The sequence below is a fragment of the Cricetulus griseus genome, assembly GCF_003668045.3.
Source record: "Cricetulus griseus strain 17A/GY chromosome 1 unlocalized genomic scaffold, alternate assembly CriGri-PICRH-1.0 chr1_0, whole genome shotgun sequence".
In the NCBI taxonomy this organism is placed as follows: domain Eukaryota; kingdom Metazoa; phylum Chordata; class Mammalia; order Rodentia; family Cricetidae; genus Cricetulus; species Cricetulus griseus.
Genome location: NW_023276806.1, coordinates 203,735,926 through 203,753,271, shown reverse-complemented (window position 1 = coordinate 203,753,271; position 17,346 = coordinate 203,735,926). Strand labels below are relative to the sequence as shown.

Sequence of the window (17,346 nt, the reverse complement as noted above, 5' to 3'; positions counted from 1 at the left end):
AATGTTTTCCATGGAATATCTATAAATATAGGAATCTGGGGTAGGAAAGAAGACAGACAGCAACTAGTAGACTTGTATGCATGACTTCAGGACTGACCATTTTAACAACCAATCGGTGTGCTCTTCTTTAGGAGAGACTATTACTCTCCCTCTCAGCATTCCTTAGTTTGCTGTAGTTCCGGTGTAGGCTATATAGGGTTTAGGGGTTGTGCATTTTCCTGTCCACTTTATCATTCTATTGGTGCTGAATTTACTCAGTTCATATGTCGGCAGCCATATTGGTGAGACTTTATGGGTGTGGTTTCTGTCATTCCTAGGTGGCACAATCTCACAGGAAACCCCCTGTTTGTCTGGCTCTAGAAATGCCTTTATGCAGAAGACTGAAGCATCTGCTGAGCTCTCTTACTGTGTTAGTGCAAGTGCAGAGCCCAGTGGTATAATTTTACAGACCTTGTCCTCAAGCTTCTTCAAGGAGCAGCTGGGGCCAATAATGATGTCCATGGACTGTGTTACTACAGGAGTCACAGGATCCGTGCATGTTGAAATCCAAGGACCATGTTGAGCCGGCCTACCTCTAGCTGGTTCTGAAATAGCTGGCCCTGTTCCTTTCTGGTCACTGCTGCAGAAGAGCTGGCCTGCCCCTGCACATGGGAGAGATGGCCCCACCCCTTGCCATGGTGTATGGCCCTGACAGTATGGGCCTAGGAGAGCTGGCTCTGCCCCTTGACTGAGGGAGGTGGTCCCAGTTGCCTGAACTGACTGGCTCAGCTATCATACTGACCCACATCCTGGGCCTTGGGTTGGTCCACCCTAACATCTCCTCCATCTATGACCTACTGGAGCACATGAAGGGAGTGGTCCTGCAGAATCAGAGCCACGCAATTGCTATGACTCAGGGCAACAGCAGGATATCTGAAAGGAGTTTCGGTGAGGGTCCAGTGATGATGGTGTGCCACAGGCCTTGAACCAGACCAAATGATGCTTTGCAATGGACATTATGCAAGTGGGGATGATTAGACAAAAGGATGACACACCACAGCTCCCTGTGATACTAGGACAAATGAAAAGGCATTATAAAGACGGAGGTGTGAGGAGGTTTTTTTTTAATATTTATTTGTTTTTAAATATTTTGTGGGGTGGACACTTCAGGGGTGAAGGGTGGATATGGAGGGCCTGAAGAGCAAGATTGGGGTGCATGGTGTGAAATTCCCAAAGAATCAATAGAGTTAAGTGACAAAAAAGAGATTTTCGATAGAGATGAAAGAAGCTCCCATCAACCAGAGACAAACATGAAGAGTGTATGCAGAGAAAGACATGTCCCCATTTCTTTTCAACCTAAACCCTAGTGAAGTCTTGTAGAATGGGGGAGGGGGGATGAACAGGAAAGGGAAGCAGGATGGGGATGCAGCTCGGGCTGTAACAGTGCTGGCCTATGGTACAGGAAGTCCTTAGTTCAATCCCCGACACCACGTAAACTGAGTGTGGAGGTGCATGCCTCTAACTTTAGCACTTAGCAGGTGGACACAGGATGAAATGAAATTCAGTCTCATCCTTGGCAACACTATGAGTACAAGGACAGCTTAGAATATATGAATTATATTCTAAGCAGGCAGGGAATCCCTATTAATGCTCCCTTTTCTTTCCCCTCTCCTCTCTCTCTCTCCCCCTGTCTCTCTCAACCCTCAGAGGAATAATGGAAGATGAAATTGTAATATGAGAGAGAGAGAGAGAGAAAGAGAGAGAGAGAGAGAGAGAGAGAGAGAGAGAGAGAGAGAGAAGAAAATGAGTAGATTTTGACTTAAACTGGTATGAAGATTCTGATACTCACAGCCATGAGACACCTTTGAAAGAGGCTAGGAAAGATATGGTATCTGTGAATGAAGATGCCTTAGGAAGAAGAAACCTAATCCCAGAAGACAGCTGGATAACAACTGACGACAAGCCATGACCTACCTACTCATGCCTTGCCAAACTTAGTAGCTGACATACTGAAGGGTTGCCCAAATGAAATAAAACAGTTAACAATTACAAGGGATTGCTGTAAAAGAGGTATGTATAGAAGGAAAGTTAACTGTAAGCTGTAAACCTAATGCAGAAGTGTTAAGAAACCCTAAGGAGACACCTGTCTCCAAATGTCACTGCTTTTTTCCACTGGAGCTTAGGTGTACTCCCTGGCACAGTCTGGAACAGTAACATTCTAAATTCATATTTGATCATGTCTTCAATTATGAAGACTCCTAATTAACTTTCTTACAAATATATTCTCAATGCATTTAATGCCTGTTTTAGGCCAATGTTTGTCTCTTGGGCTCCATTTTGCTCTGTATCACTGGCATCATTCTTAGTGAAATGTCCCTTTTAGAGACTTTAATAAGAGCAAGAAAACTGTCATGATGTTATTGATGGGAATAAGAAGAGAAAAAAAACCTGCATGTAGATCAAATGTTTTCCTTTGGATTTGTCAAAAATTGGTAAATTTTTAATATGTTATATAAAATGTAGCACATCCCACTTCTAATCTATAAGTATTATCAAATAAATTACACCTCAAAATTCTGATATTAATAAATTAAATTGGAAATGAATATAACTTTAAGAAACATATTCTGTTTTAGGTTGTATGTGATCTGCATATTTAATCCTTCAGACATTTGTCCTAGTCCTTGTGTAATTCTGAGAAGCCCTACATTTGTAGGCTTTGACAACCATTGAGTTGCACAGATAATAAAAATTCAGGTTACAATATTAAGTTTACATAAATGTGTATCAGAAGTAAACTATACTTCTCATTCTGTTTAGCATATCTATAAATATACTTCTGTAATGATATGGCATCAATTTTTTCTTGTTTGTTCTTGCCTTTTTATCTCACTCCTCTAGGGAGATAGGAAACGGAGAATCAGTAATCTAATCAAACAGCTCCATAAGACCAAGAAGACATAGTGGTGTGGTTTAAGTGTGCTGTTGTTTACTAGGGGTTGGTTTGAAGGTCTTGAGATATAGTCCAATCTAGCTTCCAAATTACTATCCTTCTGCCTCAGCTTTCCTAACACTGAAATGTCAGGTGTGTAACACTACCTCTGTTTGGTTGTTTTGTCTTAATGAATGTAATCAACATTTAGTTTATTAGTAGTATATTGTTTCATTAATACTAAATTATACATTTAAAATGTAAGAGGTTAGCTCTTACTCCAGAAGCTCTTTTCTGCTCAACTGGAATAATTTCGTTGCCTTTATTTCCCAAGTACTAAGACTTATCTAGACCCTACTTGTGAGATCATAAGCTCCAGGGGTGTGCAGTCCCTCAGGAAGTTCACCCCTGGAAGAAGTAGGTCTTAAGAGGTACAGACCATCAGGAAATCTGTGTCCACTACACAAGCCTAACAAATCTCCCGCCCCACTTGTCATTACTTACTCTCCCTCCATCCCTTCCATGGGATAGGCTAAACCTCAGATGAAGATAACAGGAAATGGTGAGATGCTATCAAGTTATATCAAAAACATTCTTATATCTCATCCCTAGGGAGTAAAATGTTCCTTCTCTTCTCCTCTTCTGTATGTCAAAACATTAACACAAAGGCAACACTTTACCAAATTAGATTTTATCTTCACCAATCCTTTAAACTTATCTATCAATATGATCTTCATTGGACCTCAGGTCCTATATTCTGAATACACTGAGCTTCCTTGCTATTTCTGCCTAATTACCGGCAAGAATTCGGAACTACAGGGATGAAATAGGCAATGGCTGAAGTTCCTGATTATGTTTATTGGAAATATGGACTAAATAAGGCACTTTAATTAGTATCAGACAGAAGGATGAATTGATCTCCAACAAAGCACAAACTGTTGAAGCAATAAAAATTTAGAAAACGTGTCTGAGGCATAATTTCGAATGATGATGGAAGAGATGAATCTCCTTCCTGGTGTGCAAGATGAGATTTTGGGATTAAAGTGACTGCCCTGGGAAGCGGCAGCTGGTTAGACTCAGGCAGTGTGTTTAAGGTTATCTGCCCCAGGGAAGCGGCTACGCATATACAGCTTTTAATTCACTTTAGAAGTTACTTTAGAAGTGTCCACAGCAAATCACAAAGGCTATTTTGATCAGATTTCTTTGTGAAGAGTATTCGAAAAGAGTACTAGGTTCTTACTGTAATATTTTCTCTCTGATAGTGAACATTTTTAATCGCCTAAAGTATTCATTAGTAAGTTCCCTGTCAGAATATTTTCATAACTATATTATGAATATTTTAGAGATTCAATGAGTCACAAAACCTTTTGTTTTTTTGTAAAAAATATTAGTATTATAGAAATATATAAATAAGTTGAATTTAAGATTTTATAGCAGCTATACCAACTAAATAAAAGCCAACTAAACAGAATAAACATTTTATGATTCCATTCTTTCATCTTCCACACTGATGTGTAACAGACTAAAAGTGGGTGTGGCAAACCCTTTCAAACTATCTTTGAAGACACAGTAAAATGATGTTAATTGAAAATCTTTGTACTTGTCCTTTAACTTGTGAAACAAAACACTTGCAATATACATATCACAACCAAATAAAATGGTTTAAGATGATTATATATAAAAGGAATGGCGATGAGAACTCTTAGGACAGTTGACCCTCTCAAAGCCTCACAGAGTAGGGAATTTAATAAACAAATGTATGTACCAGAAAAGAACTCAAGAATTCAGTGTACTGTGTTGGCTAGACTAGACTTCAGCTATATTGGCCATTGGGCTGACTGCGTGCAACTTGGGGCTTTCACTTCCTGAAGCTAAGATGCTTCTGCCATTGACTTTATTTACTACACAAAGTACCTTTTCGACTGCCTAAAAGCCCCATAATAAATGAAAATGAAGGCACACACACATAATGTTAAAATCATGCATAAAGATTAATTACCATTTTAACTACACAAATTAATAAGAATTAAATCAAAGCCAAATTTTCCACATGAAAATACTGTAAAAATAAACAAACTTAAAAAACTAAACTAAAAAGGAGGATATTGTACAAGATAAAAGTTAATTTACAATATTTCTATACTTATGTATTAAAAAAAGTTTAACTGGAGTTATCATACCTGAGAGGTGAGAGAGGGTGCCAGGATAATGATTTCCCTAGACAGCAGGACATCAAACAAAAAGCCTAATGCCAGTCTTAGGATATTAGCCTTATAGTTGTTGGTCAAAGGGGTCCCAGAGACTTCCAAAACAACATAGGAAAGCAATACATTTCTCTTGGTTTTCCTCTAGAACAGTATGGTAAGACTCTATTCCTGAAGATACCAAATACTGGGTCAACAGGGCATAGCGCAGCAGTTCTTAACCTGTGGGTCACAACTCCTTTGTGGGTCACATACCAGATATCCTGCATATCAGACATTAACATGATGATTCAAAACAGTAACAAACTTACAGTTATGAAGTAGAAACGAAAATGATTTTATGGTCCAGGGTCACCACAACACAAGGAACTGTATTAAAGGGCTGCAGAATTAGGAAGGTAGAGAACCACTGGCATGGAACAATGAGGTTGATGCCCAGACACTTCATTATGTCAGGAAGGGCTCCGTAAGTTGCTGTGACAGAAGAGTCATCACCTAGTTGTGAACAAAGCTAGCCAAATGGTTTCAGTTCCTAGGAATACTATTGTATAGGATACATTTCTTTGGATGAAATAAAATGCCTTTTTCTATTTCAATGAGCTTACTGTGGCCTTGAAGCTTCAGCCTGGTCCGTCTGCAGCTTTTCTCCTCCTTCCACCTCCATCGTACAGTAGACAATCCGATTAGGAGCCACTGACTTCAGACCCTGCACTTCCATTATGACAATCTGAAGATAAAATAATTTGCAATTAATGCGTAACATCGATACTGGCCAATAACGGAGAAGTAACTGCATGAATAGTTTGGGAAGGATCTAACAAGACCCCATTCCCACTATTGGCAGTTGGTTTCTGAGAAAGAGAAAGCCAGTTTTCTTCAGAGGGGTGACTCCTGGAGTGTTGACTGTGCTCCAGAGGATGGCGTCAACCCATGCCCATTTGGGACACACTAATTCTGGACTTTGTGGAAACACACACACACACACACACACACACACACACACACACACACACACACACACACACACACACACACACAAAACTCTCAAAGAATAAATAATAAAATTGAAAGGAATAGTAGCATGAACATTCAGGAGTTGGAAGAGCAACTGATGAACTTATCTAGCACTCTCATTAATATGCCTTGTACATATAAACAAAACAGCTCAGTCCTATAGGTCTAGTTTCCAAGGAGGGGTACAAACCAGCCCAAACGTTAGTGAGAAAGAGTCAATATTCATGGACCTTAGGCGAATGGAACTGTAGCTACTTCAGTTGATTCTCAACAAAACCTGATCATGATACCACAGAAAATAAAGCTGAGCTATGCTGTGTGTTGCATCATGTCTCCTCCGCCTTTGCTTGGCTAATGCAATGAGAAGAAAACAGACAAGGCTGTCTTACAAGCAAAAGGAAGGGACGCACTAGACAGTATGCACAGAGCCATAGGTAGCCACAAGGTGACATGATACTCAAACACACAGCTAAGCAGTGTGGGGGACCATGAGGGCGTTGTCAGCAGACCCACAGGCTGGCACAAGGTCTGCCAGCCTAAATGTGAATGTAAAATATCAATGTGAAGTTAACCAGATTCAAGCCACAGATCCCCCAGGCAGTTAACAGACTCCTAGGTTGACAACCATTTGCTTTTCTTGTTTTGTTGGATTTTCAATATACCTTGACATGGCTTGTTCTGTGTGTTAGCTCAATGTTCTGCTTTATCATTCCTTCTAAAGGCTTTGTGGATGGAGACTATGCAAATATAATTCCACATGTCTAACTGCTTTGGATATCGTAAACTCCCTTCATGTGTTCAATACACACTGCATGAACTGGGTGCAGGCACTGGTTAGGTGTTTTCCGAACCCCAGTAAACAGAAAACGGGGATGGGAGTCTCTTTTCTGCAGCTGACATGTCAGTAGCAGAAGTCAGGTTCTAATGAATATAAAAAATCACTGAGCCACAGCCTGGCAGCAGGGCTGTGCTGAAGGGGATCTTGGTAAGCAAGAGGAACAGTTAGGAAAAGGGAGCAGGAGCCATTCACTCAAGAAAAGGGTGGTAAGTAAGAGCAAAGCTTTTCAAATTTGTACTTTACTTCTTGAATCCTAGATTCATTTCTTGGTTAAGATACCTTCTACACTGGGCCAGTTCTAAGCCCCAAAACTGAAATGTGAGAGCTAGGCATTGGATCTACTGCTGACTTTTAAGGGCTTTCATTGTTGCCGTCAGGATCCAAGGAACCGGCTTTGCTTCATGGGCCTGGCTGGTGTAACAGCCTGTGGTAAGGAGGTTAGCCACGCATCCCTCAGGTGTTCTGGACCATCCCTGCTTAACGTGATTTCATTGTGCTGCTGGGCACATAACTCATTCATGAAACACCGTGGGCACAGAAAGCAGATTTGTATTCATCTATGGGCACAAAATACCTGCCTTAGACAGATGCGGCAATAAAGGCTGCCAAAACCATTTTATAAATATGCAAGCTTCTCAGACCACACAAAAGGAAGTTTCAACTTGCATTTTCTGCTTTAGAGATTACCCTGCTAACCCAATAGCTCAATCTAACATACCGGTAATAAAACATAGAATAACAACTCAGCCACTTGGCATTACCATACAAGCCCAATTTTGACTTTCAAAGAGAAAAAGAACTCCCAAGTTACTCATAAGTTACTTATAAATTTGAAGACTTTTAAACAATAAAAAGGGAAATAGAAATGTGGGAACTGTATCTTCTCTTCTGGATATTTATTTAAGATGTAAAATTATGTGTCATTAAAATTATTTTCTCCCTATAAACTTAAAATGCAAAGGTCTTGTGAGAATGAAATTACACTGCAATTAAATGATTTAGGAGAATATTTTTTAAAGTGTTAGCATCTTTTTTTTTCCTGTCAGCCAAATATCAATGGTAGGACATGATGAGAAAATTCAAAGTACAATCCACTACTTAGTTCCAAATTAAACACTCATATTCTGAAGCTGGAGAGATTGAAAAAAAAAAACCCAGAGGCAAAGAAATTTGGCAAAATCATTAGGTAAAATTAGGATGAATTGAGTTATAAGACAGTCACATATTTTTACTCTGACACCAGGTTTAATACATTTACCTACAAAGCAATCGTGGAAGTGAAGAAAGAGAGGCAGTTGTCACATCCTCAAGTCCATTAAATGGAGGAAAAATAGATACTTTCTTTTTCTGCAATCACTGAAGCTGAACATTATCAAAGAATATGCAATCTACCTCCCAAGACTGGATGTCCTTGGCATGGCCAGTTAGCAAATACAAACAGTCTCATTGGGAACTGCACAAGGTGGGAATCGCAGTTTAAGGAAAAGCTACAACACTTCAGCAAATCTTTGGAAGAAGGGCTGAATGAGTAAAGACCTTGCTCTGAAATCATCAGGATCTGAGTTCAGATCCCAGCACAGCTTTGTGGCAGCAACTAGCACTTTGTGTTGGGCTGGTGGTTGGGTAGAGACAGGCAGATCCTGAGGGCTCACTGGCTGGCCAACCTGGCCAAACTGGAGAACTCCAGGTTTCCAGTGAGAGATCCAATCTCCAAAAGCAAGATGGTAAATGATTGCGGAAGACACCCTGATGTTAACCTCTATCTTTTACATGTGCCCACAAGTGCAAACATACACACACACACTTTAGAAACTATAAACTTATGCTTGACACTGCTGACATTGGCATACAGAACAATATCGTGAGATGAAAAAACTACAATGTAAGCTGAACGATGATCTGACTCTATATAACAATACAGCCTTTTATCATCATTTACATTACATAAGGTCTTTTTCCAACAACTTTTTTCGTGGGAATGGTGTATAAACCCACAGACACATTCCGCATGTCTAGATTAGACATGGACACAAATTAACACACTCTCCTGGGAGACAAGAATGAGCAGCCTGGGCATGCCTGGTTCTCTGGATTGGTACAAAATGGATACAACTCTGAGGTTTTGCAGACACACTTTTAAACCTGTTTATTTTGTTCCTGTTTGGGTTTCCTATCCTGGTAATAAAAGTAGAATTCCTGAAAAAGAATGTTTTCATCATTATAGCACCTAACACATGCTGTACAATGGTGTGCTTGATTAAGCTGGAGACTGCTAACCCACAAGTGAAGGAAACTAAAACCTAAATTAATCAAAAGCCAGATTAGACAGAAGCCACTTATATGTTTAAATCTTGTTTCTACCTCCTTGTATTTGATGTTTATTTTTGTCAATGTATTTACACTAGTTTAAAAGGCGCACGCCCATGCCTTACAGCTGTTTCATTCATTCTACTATGGGTGCTACATTTAAAACTTGTATTCATCTGCATGGAGAACCTATTTGCTCAGACAATGAGGACTGCGTTATCATATTCTAAACACATTATCCTGCTTTAAATTCTAAACCCTATCACAAAGGTCAATGGCAAATCCAGGCAGCCTCATGACTGCAGTGATGGGGAGAGGAGCAGCTTACCTCCAAGGTGAATGACAGCACCACATCCGACTTGGACAGTTGGATCTCATTCTCATCTCCTAGGTCCAAGAATGCAGAATTCTGGGAACGCTTCAATTTTTGTAACTTAAATTCTGGACCACCTTTTGAAACGGGAAGACTTTCTAGATTGGCCATTAGCAAATTCACAGAGGCCCGCAACTCTTCTATGTACATAGTCTCCATTTCTTTCGAGACAAATCGGGGAAATCTTCTTTCCTTAAAGATAATTAAAACAAACATTAGGCCAGTCCCATTATGGTTATGGCAGAAAAGACTAAACGATGCAATGACTCACCTATAGGTTCTATGATACCTTCCATACAAAGCATCTACCCACATTCAGTCTGGGGGTTTAAAAGCCCCAACCTTTGACTATATCTAAAGGTACCTGATATATTCTATGTAGAACCATTGTAGTATGAGATGAGAAGCATTGTATATATTCTTTCATATTAATCACTCTTATAAGATGTACGAAAGTAAAAACAGTTATGGTAAAATGGCTTAGTGTATAAATAAATCTTAATTAGCCACCATCTTTGAAGGACTTGGAGTAAGTGGTCTGCAAGAAATATATATTCAGGACACATTGCTCTGCTAACCAGAAGAAAACCATTTTCCTGGCACCATTCTTTCTAAACATGTATACAACTGGGATGTTACACTCTTTGTATGTTAAGGACTCATACTAAAACCCCCTTTACTGCAAGTAATATGGATTTATTTCTAGAACTGGATAATTTTCACAATGCATAAACATGCAAGGAACCCTGTGGTCTTTCACTAAAGGTTTAGAAAAAAAACACTGAATTTAAAGTGAAGGGCCAATTTATGACAGGAATCTGTTACATGAAAAAGAGATAACAGTATTAATCTGAATGATTCTATTTTATTTCAGGAGTGCGTTGACAGCTTGTTTTTATTTCTACAGTCAGCTTCTCATTTCTCCACTCTATTAAAAACAACATCCCAGAGGCTGAATAGATGGCACAACAGTAAAGAGGACCTGCGTTTGCTTCCCAGTTCCCACATGGTACCTTGCAACCATCTGTAACTTCAGTTCCTGGGGACCCAACTGTGCTCTCTCTACTGACCTCCACAGACATGCATGTGGTGCACAGCTATTCCTGCAGGTAAAGCACTCACACTAAAAATAAATAAAACGAAAAATGTAGAATACAACATTCAAAACATTAGTGTTTAGAGCTAAATTGTCCTCTGAGATTATGCTAACTTATATTCTATAAAACAGCAAAAGAGAACATATTTTTTCCCTCTCTATTCTTTGCTAACTTGGTATTTGGCTCTTTCCTTCATTGTAGAGATGTACTTATTACATGAGGTTGAAAGTTCTGTCACTCCCAGTGTAAGCTAAAGGCCTGAGGATGAAAGGCTTAGCATGGCCTATTTCAAATGATTTTTGAAGGTTCCAGGAAATCTCAGCCTTCACTGTTGTTTCCACTGGTATCATTGAAAACCTCACCTTTAATAACAGCATCCCTTACAGCAGAGGGATGTAGCCAGGATGTTCCTAACGAATGCACCTGGCCTCTAACTCACTTGTACCAGGTCATTCTCTGCATAGACAGGGATAGCTGGCATCAAATCAGGGATCGGCCAAGCCGTCCCAGGCTGCCTGTTTTCTCTACTCCAATTTAACCTTCAGATACTCTTCTGAAAATCATTTACATACAATCAATATTAAATTACATATTTTCACAAACATTAAACTTCTGCATTAATAATTAATTTTCCTCAAGACCCTTAAGTGGGAAGCCTCATCACTAAATGGAAATTTTTGCATATCTGGCAGGACAATTTCTTAGCTTCCGTAGAAAAAAATCAAGGTGAGTCAATGTTCTTTTTAATGAAGGCAAAAAGAAAAAGGAATCCATTAAAACACAGCTATGTCCTTTTTATGATTTAATTAACTTTATGTATATGAGTCTGTCTGATACCTGCAGATGCAAACAGAGGGCGCTGGGTTCCCCTTGAACTGGAGTTAGACATGGTTTTGTAAGGGGTCTTAGGTGGGTGCTAGAAACCCTGTCTTCCCTTAAGAGTAACGAATGCTCTTGGACTTGCATCTCTCCAGTCCTGGTTGTATGTTTTGCATAAGCTTTAAAAGCATGCAGGGGCATTGGTGGCGCAAGCCTTTAATCCCAGCACTCGGGAGGCAGAGGCAGGAGGATCTCTGTGAGTTCAAGGTCAGCCTGGTCTCCACAGCGAGTGCCAGGACAGGCTCCAAAGCTACACAGAGAAACCCTGTCTCGAAAAAACAAAAGGAAAAAAATCATGTTTAGGTCAGAAATGAGGCAGAAGGATAAGGGGAACAAATATGTTCAGAGGTAGACAGGATAATGCTCATCTTTGACCACCAGGGGGCCAGGTACTGAGTTACACTTCCTATTTCCTGGAGATTAAACATTCCAGAGAGAGAAATTACAAGTTAGCTTCTCCGATTTTGTCGAGAAAAGATGCAAATATTTGTCGCCTATTTAAAATAGCCCAATGGCTACAATATAAGTGTGCATTTTAAATTAACCACTTTTGTAACTAATCCAAGAAAGTTAAAGAATGCCCAAACACCTTGTTTCTCAGATTCTCTCTGGGATATTCTCACTATTCAACTGGCTTGCCCATTGATAATACATTGAGTAAAATACTGTATTTTCATTTTGTATTTGTGTGGAATTTATAATTGCCTTTTTAAATTCCATCTTTACAGAGGAGCAAAAAAAAAAAAACACGAAAACTTGTGACATATTTGAAAGCTTAGATGCATCAAGTTTTTTTTTTCTTCAAATTTCCAAGGTGTTGCTTTATGAAAACAAGCATTAGCACATGAAAGAAAACCTATTTGTATCTAGGTGTTGCTAAACAAACATCATCACCTGTCGAAGAAGAAACTGATAGGCTCATGAAAATCGATTTATTATTTCAGTTTAGTGGGAAACTGACTATATTACATTTTTTATTTATTTTAATGAAAAAAGTCCTCATAAGTCTTCTTTTAAAGATCTGGCACTTATGGGAAATATTCCATCAACTTCATCTGACCCTGCTGTTGTTGACTCTTGCAAACAAAAGAATCTATCTGTCTTGTTTTAGTCCAAGGAAATTATATTTGCCTGGCTCCATCCTAAGCACCCAGGATAGTGCTTGCTACACATAATAGTATATGCCCAGTAAATATATTGTGCAATAAACATGGAGATCAAAAATGAAATCATTTGCATACTACTGTACATCTAAAAAGTCAACATGGCCTTATCTACAGGTTTTCTCAGCCTTCTTAACATGTCCTAACTTCTTCCTTGGCTAAAATAATAAAATTCAACATCCCTATTCCTTGACACAAATTTATGTCCTGTGATTTTACTGTGATTATATTGTTTATACTGCTTTATGAAGTGTGGAAGGTGCTGTTCCTGATTGCAAACTGGTAATGAATCATTAGTCTGCACTGATCAGATTAAGGAGGTCCAAAAGGTAGGGAGCAGCTAGCCCCTGGAGCCCAGGGCACGGCCTTTGACCTAGTCCACCGATGCAGTAGCTCTGTGATGTGGATGAAATGATGAATTTTCCAGAGCCTCAACACTGTCTATAGAACCCATGCTGTCACCTGCCCTAGTGGCTCACAGGGTAATGAAAGAAGCATCAATCAACAAGGTCAGTGTGTTAATGAATTAGTCTTTTAAGTCTTACTCCGAGAGCTTCGGTGAGGTGTATTCAAAGTGGAGAACAGTGAAACCTGCCCTATATGCTCTACTGATATTTCTGCTAAAATGTTTTGTACTTTTGAAGCATTTCATACTTCTAACCCCACATGTTTCACTTCTTTCCCACTACTTTCCCCAATTAGTGACATCTCTACTGAGACCAATGGGCTGTCTCAAAGGGAAGCCTTCTTGGTCATTGCTGCTCAGGCAAGGACTTATGAAAATACGTTCTCTGTAGACATGCACTTGAGAACACATCTGAGACTTTCCTTTATATCTGTAACCATCCAGAACATCATTCAAACTGCACTGGAAAACAATCATGTACACGTAGGCCTCTGGAGTAACAAGTCCAATTTATAATTAGGCATCAGTAAGGCTTCATCTAGACTTGTCCCTGAATTCTTTCCTGGCCTTTGGCCTATAAGAAAGGCAACCAGCCTTCTAGCCAGGTTCAAAACAGGCTAGCAGTTTTGGTAAGACTGCTTTATCTCTCAATTTGCCTGTAGCTTGTAATTGCTTGATTTCTGTGCTGTCAATTGTGCAATGCACCGTCTGGAATGGTTCAGTGCCTCTGTCAATGTCTAGAGGCGAGCAGAAAGACATGTCCCTTCAACCCTGCTCTGTGTATGAACACCAGTCCCCAGCCTCTCATTCACAGTGTCCCACGTGGTCAGTCATCTGGAGACTCTCCCGCTTGAAATCTGCCTTGCTTCACAAAACCTACTACCAACCCTATTACCCAAGTTCTCTTTTTCTGTCCAATATCTCAATCTGTTCTCCAGCATTAAATTTAGACAGGCAGAGTATTAGCACTATGAAAATATCATAGAATCACAAATATGTATTTTTCTTGGCAGAAGTACACAATGTAGCGTTGGAGTCAGTATGTGAAACATATTCCCAGTGCTGGAGAAATTCACTGTCTTGGCTTAAGTGGACAAACATACACTCATTCTGTAGTAAATGTGCATGAATGTTGATATATATATGTCAGATAAGAGAGAGGTGGGAAGAAAGAGACAGGATAAAGGGAGAGAGAGAGGAGAAAGATACAGAAAGGAAAAGAGGGAGGAACAGAGAGAGGAGAGAGAGAAGGAAGGAGACAGAGAGCAGCAAACTCTAACTACCAACTGCTCAGTTTTGTTCAGCTGAAGGGAAAGCATGGTCTTCTGTGCTGAGCAACCCACAGCTATGCCAGCATATTTCCATTGTGAAGGGGTACACATTTTTATATCATTGAAGTACATCAATCTGTCATTTCACACCAAAGAACAGTTTTGATGGTTAAGATGTATCGCTCTAAATATCCAAACTATTAAAGGCAAACCCAGCTTTTGTTTTAAATACATTTCTGTTCTCAGAAATAGCGATTATGAAAGTAAAAACCACTAGGATTATTAGTATAGGAATCACACTTCATCTGTCTTAGACATTTCAAGTCAGATTTTGGACCATCAATCATTCTGTCAAATATTAGTTGGCACCACTATTTGCCAACCAGCATGCTGGGAATTTTGGAATTCATATCTTTTAAGGAAACTTTTCTCCCTGATTTTATTTTTTCTCGTGCAACATTAAAACACTTGCAGATCTAGTTAGCAGTTAGAAAAAAATCACATACTTTTAAACTATTAAAAGGTTATCATCCAATTTAGACGATTCACATAGTAAGCATGGAAACTCCAGGTAGATAGTGTACTCCATTTAGAAAATGTGAATTCAGATACTTGGGTTTAAGAGGTTATTTATAGAGGCTGGAGAGATGGCTCAGCGGTTAAGAGCACTGACTGTTCTTCCAGAGGTCCTGAGTTCAATTCCCAGCAACCACATGGTGGTTCACAACCACCCTGAATGAGATCTGGTGCCCTCTGCTGGCATGCAGGCACAAGACTGCATACATAATAAATAAATACAATCTTTAAAAAAATTTAAAAAAGAGGTTATTTATATAGAAGAGCAAGTCATAACCCACAATGGGTATGTCTGTCTGTGTCAAGCATGCTTTTGGAGGACAGACATCCAGACAAGGAAAGATATGTGGCACATCATATTAGCCTGCATAACATACCTTTGCCATTTTCTCTGCCAACTGCAGGCGTCCATCAAGTTCTCTTCTGATCTGGGCTGCTTGCTCATCGGCATTATCCAGCTTAAAGTGAAAAGAAATGCATTGTGTGTGAAATGGTAACTCAGTGGCATAAAAACAAGACTAAATGACTAAGGAAGCTTCAGTAAATTCCCTCAGCTATGTATTCTGAAGTCTGCTTGGTTCCATTGTGGCCCAATTATATGACATTTCATTGGGTTTTAGTCACAAAACATTAAATTTGTGAGATTCAACAGCTCCATTTATTAAGAAATCTAATTACTGTAATAACCCTGTGCCTAATGTGTTAGCAACAAACCTAAAACAAGAAGTCCTTGTTTCCTTGAGGTTGACACAAATTATCATCAAATTTATTTATCCCATTCTCTCTTCAAGAAGGTCAGTCCTGAGCACTTCAGCAGTAATGAATTTCTTACTTTGTTCTCTTTTGGATGACAAGATGTTGATTAACATTTCACTTCTTATTTCCTATGTATTTCTTCATTTTTTTTTTTTTGGTCTGTACTAATGCTAAACAGTAAAAGTACTAACTATTTGACTGACAATTTTCTGCCATTTCAGTCTGCATGCATTGCTCATTCTAGTGCAGCAAAGAAATGTTTTCACGTTTCTACAGACAAGCATTACATTAGAGTTCCATTTCAGTGTTTTAAATCTGATAGAAGCTAAATAAGAAGGCAATCATCTTTCAGCAATCCCCAACATATATGGAAAATCATTTTCATTTATTAATTGAAATCATTCTTATCTTTCACTACAATGTCTGTCTCCATGCCCCTCCCCCTTCCCAATTATTCAATCTTCTTTTATCATTTTGTCATAAGATGTTAAACGTGTGGGACTGAAGGGTAAATTCCTTCTCACTTGAATTTATTCTCCTTTCCTATCTTCATTATCAAGAAGCTAGGCTAAAGGACACAACCATATTTTATTAAAGATAATTTAAATATTTATGTGTATGTGTGTCTGTGTGAAAGCTTGCCACATGTGTACAGAGGTGTTCCTGGAGGCCAAAAGAGGGTGTTGGGTCCCACAGATCTGGAGTAACGGGTGGTTTCCAGTGCTGTTTATTTCTTCCACAGGAGAAAAAAAATACAATAAAAAGGCAATCTGCATCTCAAGTAGTCTTACATTTTCCTCTCAGAACATTAGCAATTGAAGAAGCCATAAAATCCTTCAAATTTCACCAGGGCAGATTTAGCTCATCAAAGACAAACATCTTTAGATTAATAGTTTTACTTATTTTTTTTTTAAACAGGGTTTCTCTGTGTAGCCTGGGCTGGCTGTTCTTTAGACCAGGCTGGCCTCAAACTCTGATGCTTCTGCCTCTGTCTCAGGAGTGCTGGGATTAAAGGCATGTGGCACCACAATCTGGCTGTTTTACTTAATTTTTTTTTTTGTAAGAAAAGTGGTTCCACTCATTTCTGCATTTTAGTGGGGTTATTCTTCAAGAGACACCGTCTTAATCACACTTGTCTAAAGAGGCAGGCAAAGGAAAGGACTGCTGCCCTGAACCTCTTTGCAAAGTTAATACTTCAGAGATCATGACTCCTAACTTTAGTGAATTGAGACACTGAGCACTTCTGATCCCTCACAGTATCCTATTATAAACACACCTCTCTCCTTCTACCCAACCCCCAGATGGTTAGTTTTAATACTGATGAACTTCATCTTACACAATGCTTAAAAATATATTCTGAGCCGAGCGGTGGTGGCGCACGCCTTTATTCCCAGCAATCAAGAGGCAGAGGCAGGAGGATTTCTGTGAGTTCAACACCAGCCTGGTCTACAAGAGCTAGTTCCAGGACAGCCTCCAAAGCCACAGAGAAACCCTGTCTCAAAAAGAAAAAAAAATCTGTTAAGGCAAATAGGATTTTAATTCAATTTACAT

General features: G+C 39.2%; 1 protein-coding gene across 17 annotated transcripts in view; it reads right to left on the bottom strand.

Annotated features, from left to right (window-relative positions):
- The window catches only part of Cadps2 (calcium dependent secretion activator 2), a 514,674-nt gene that overhangs the window by 278,730 nt on the left and 218,598 nt on the right, over positions 1 to 17,346 (bottom strand). For all 17 annotated transcript variants that reach the window (XM_035451763.1, XM_027389980.2, XM_027389983.2 and 14 more), the window contains exons 4-6: positions 15,417 to 15,497; positions 9,603 to 9,839; positions 5,721 to 5,842 (exon numbers count right to left, since the gene is read on the bottom strand). In XM_035451763.1, coding sequence (XP_035307654.1) covers positions 5,721 to 5,842; positions 9,603 to 9,839; positions 15,417 to 15,497 — 440 coding nt within the window. The remainder of the gene's footprint in view (positions 1 to 5,720; positions 5,843 to 9,602; positions 9,840 to 15,416; positions 15,498 to 17,346) is intronic.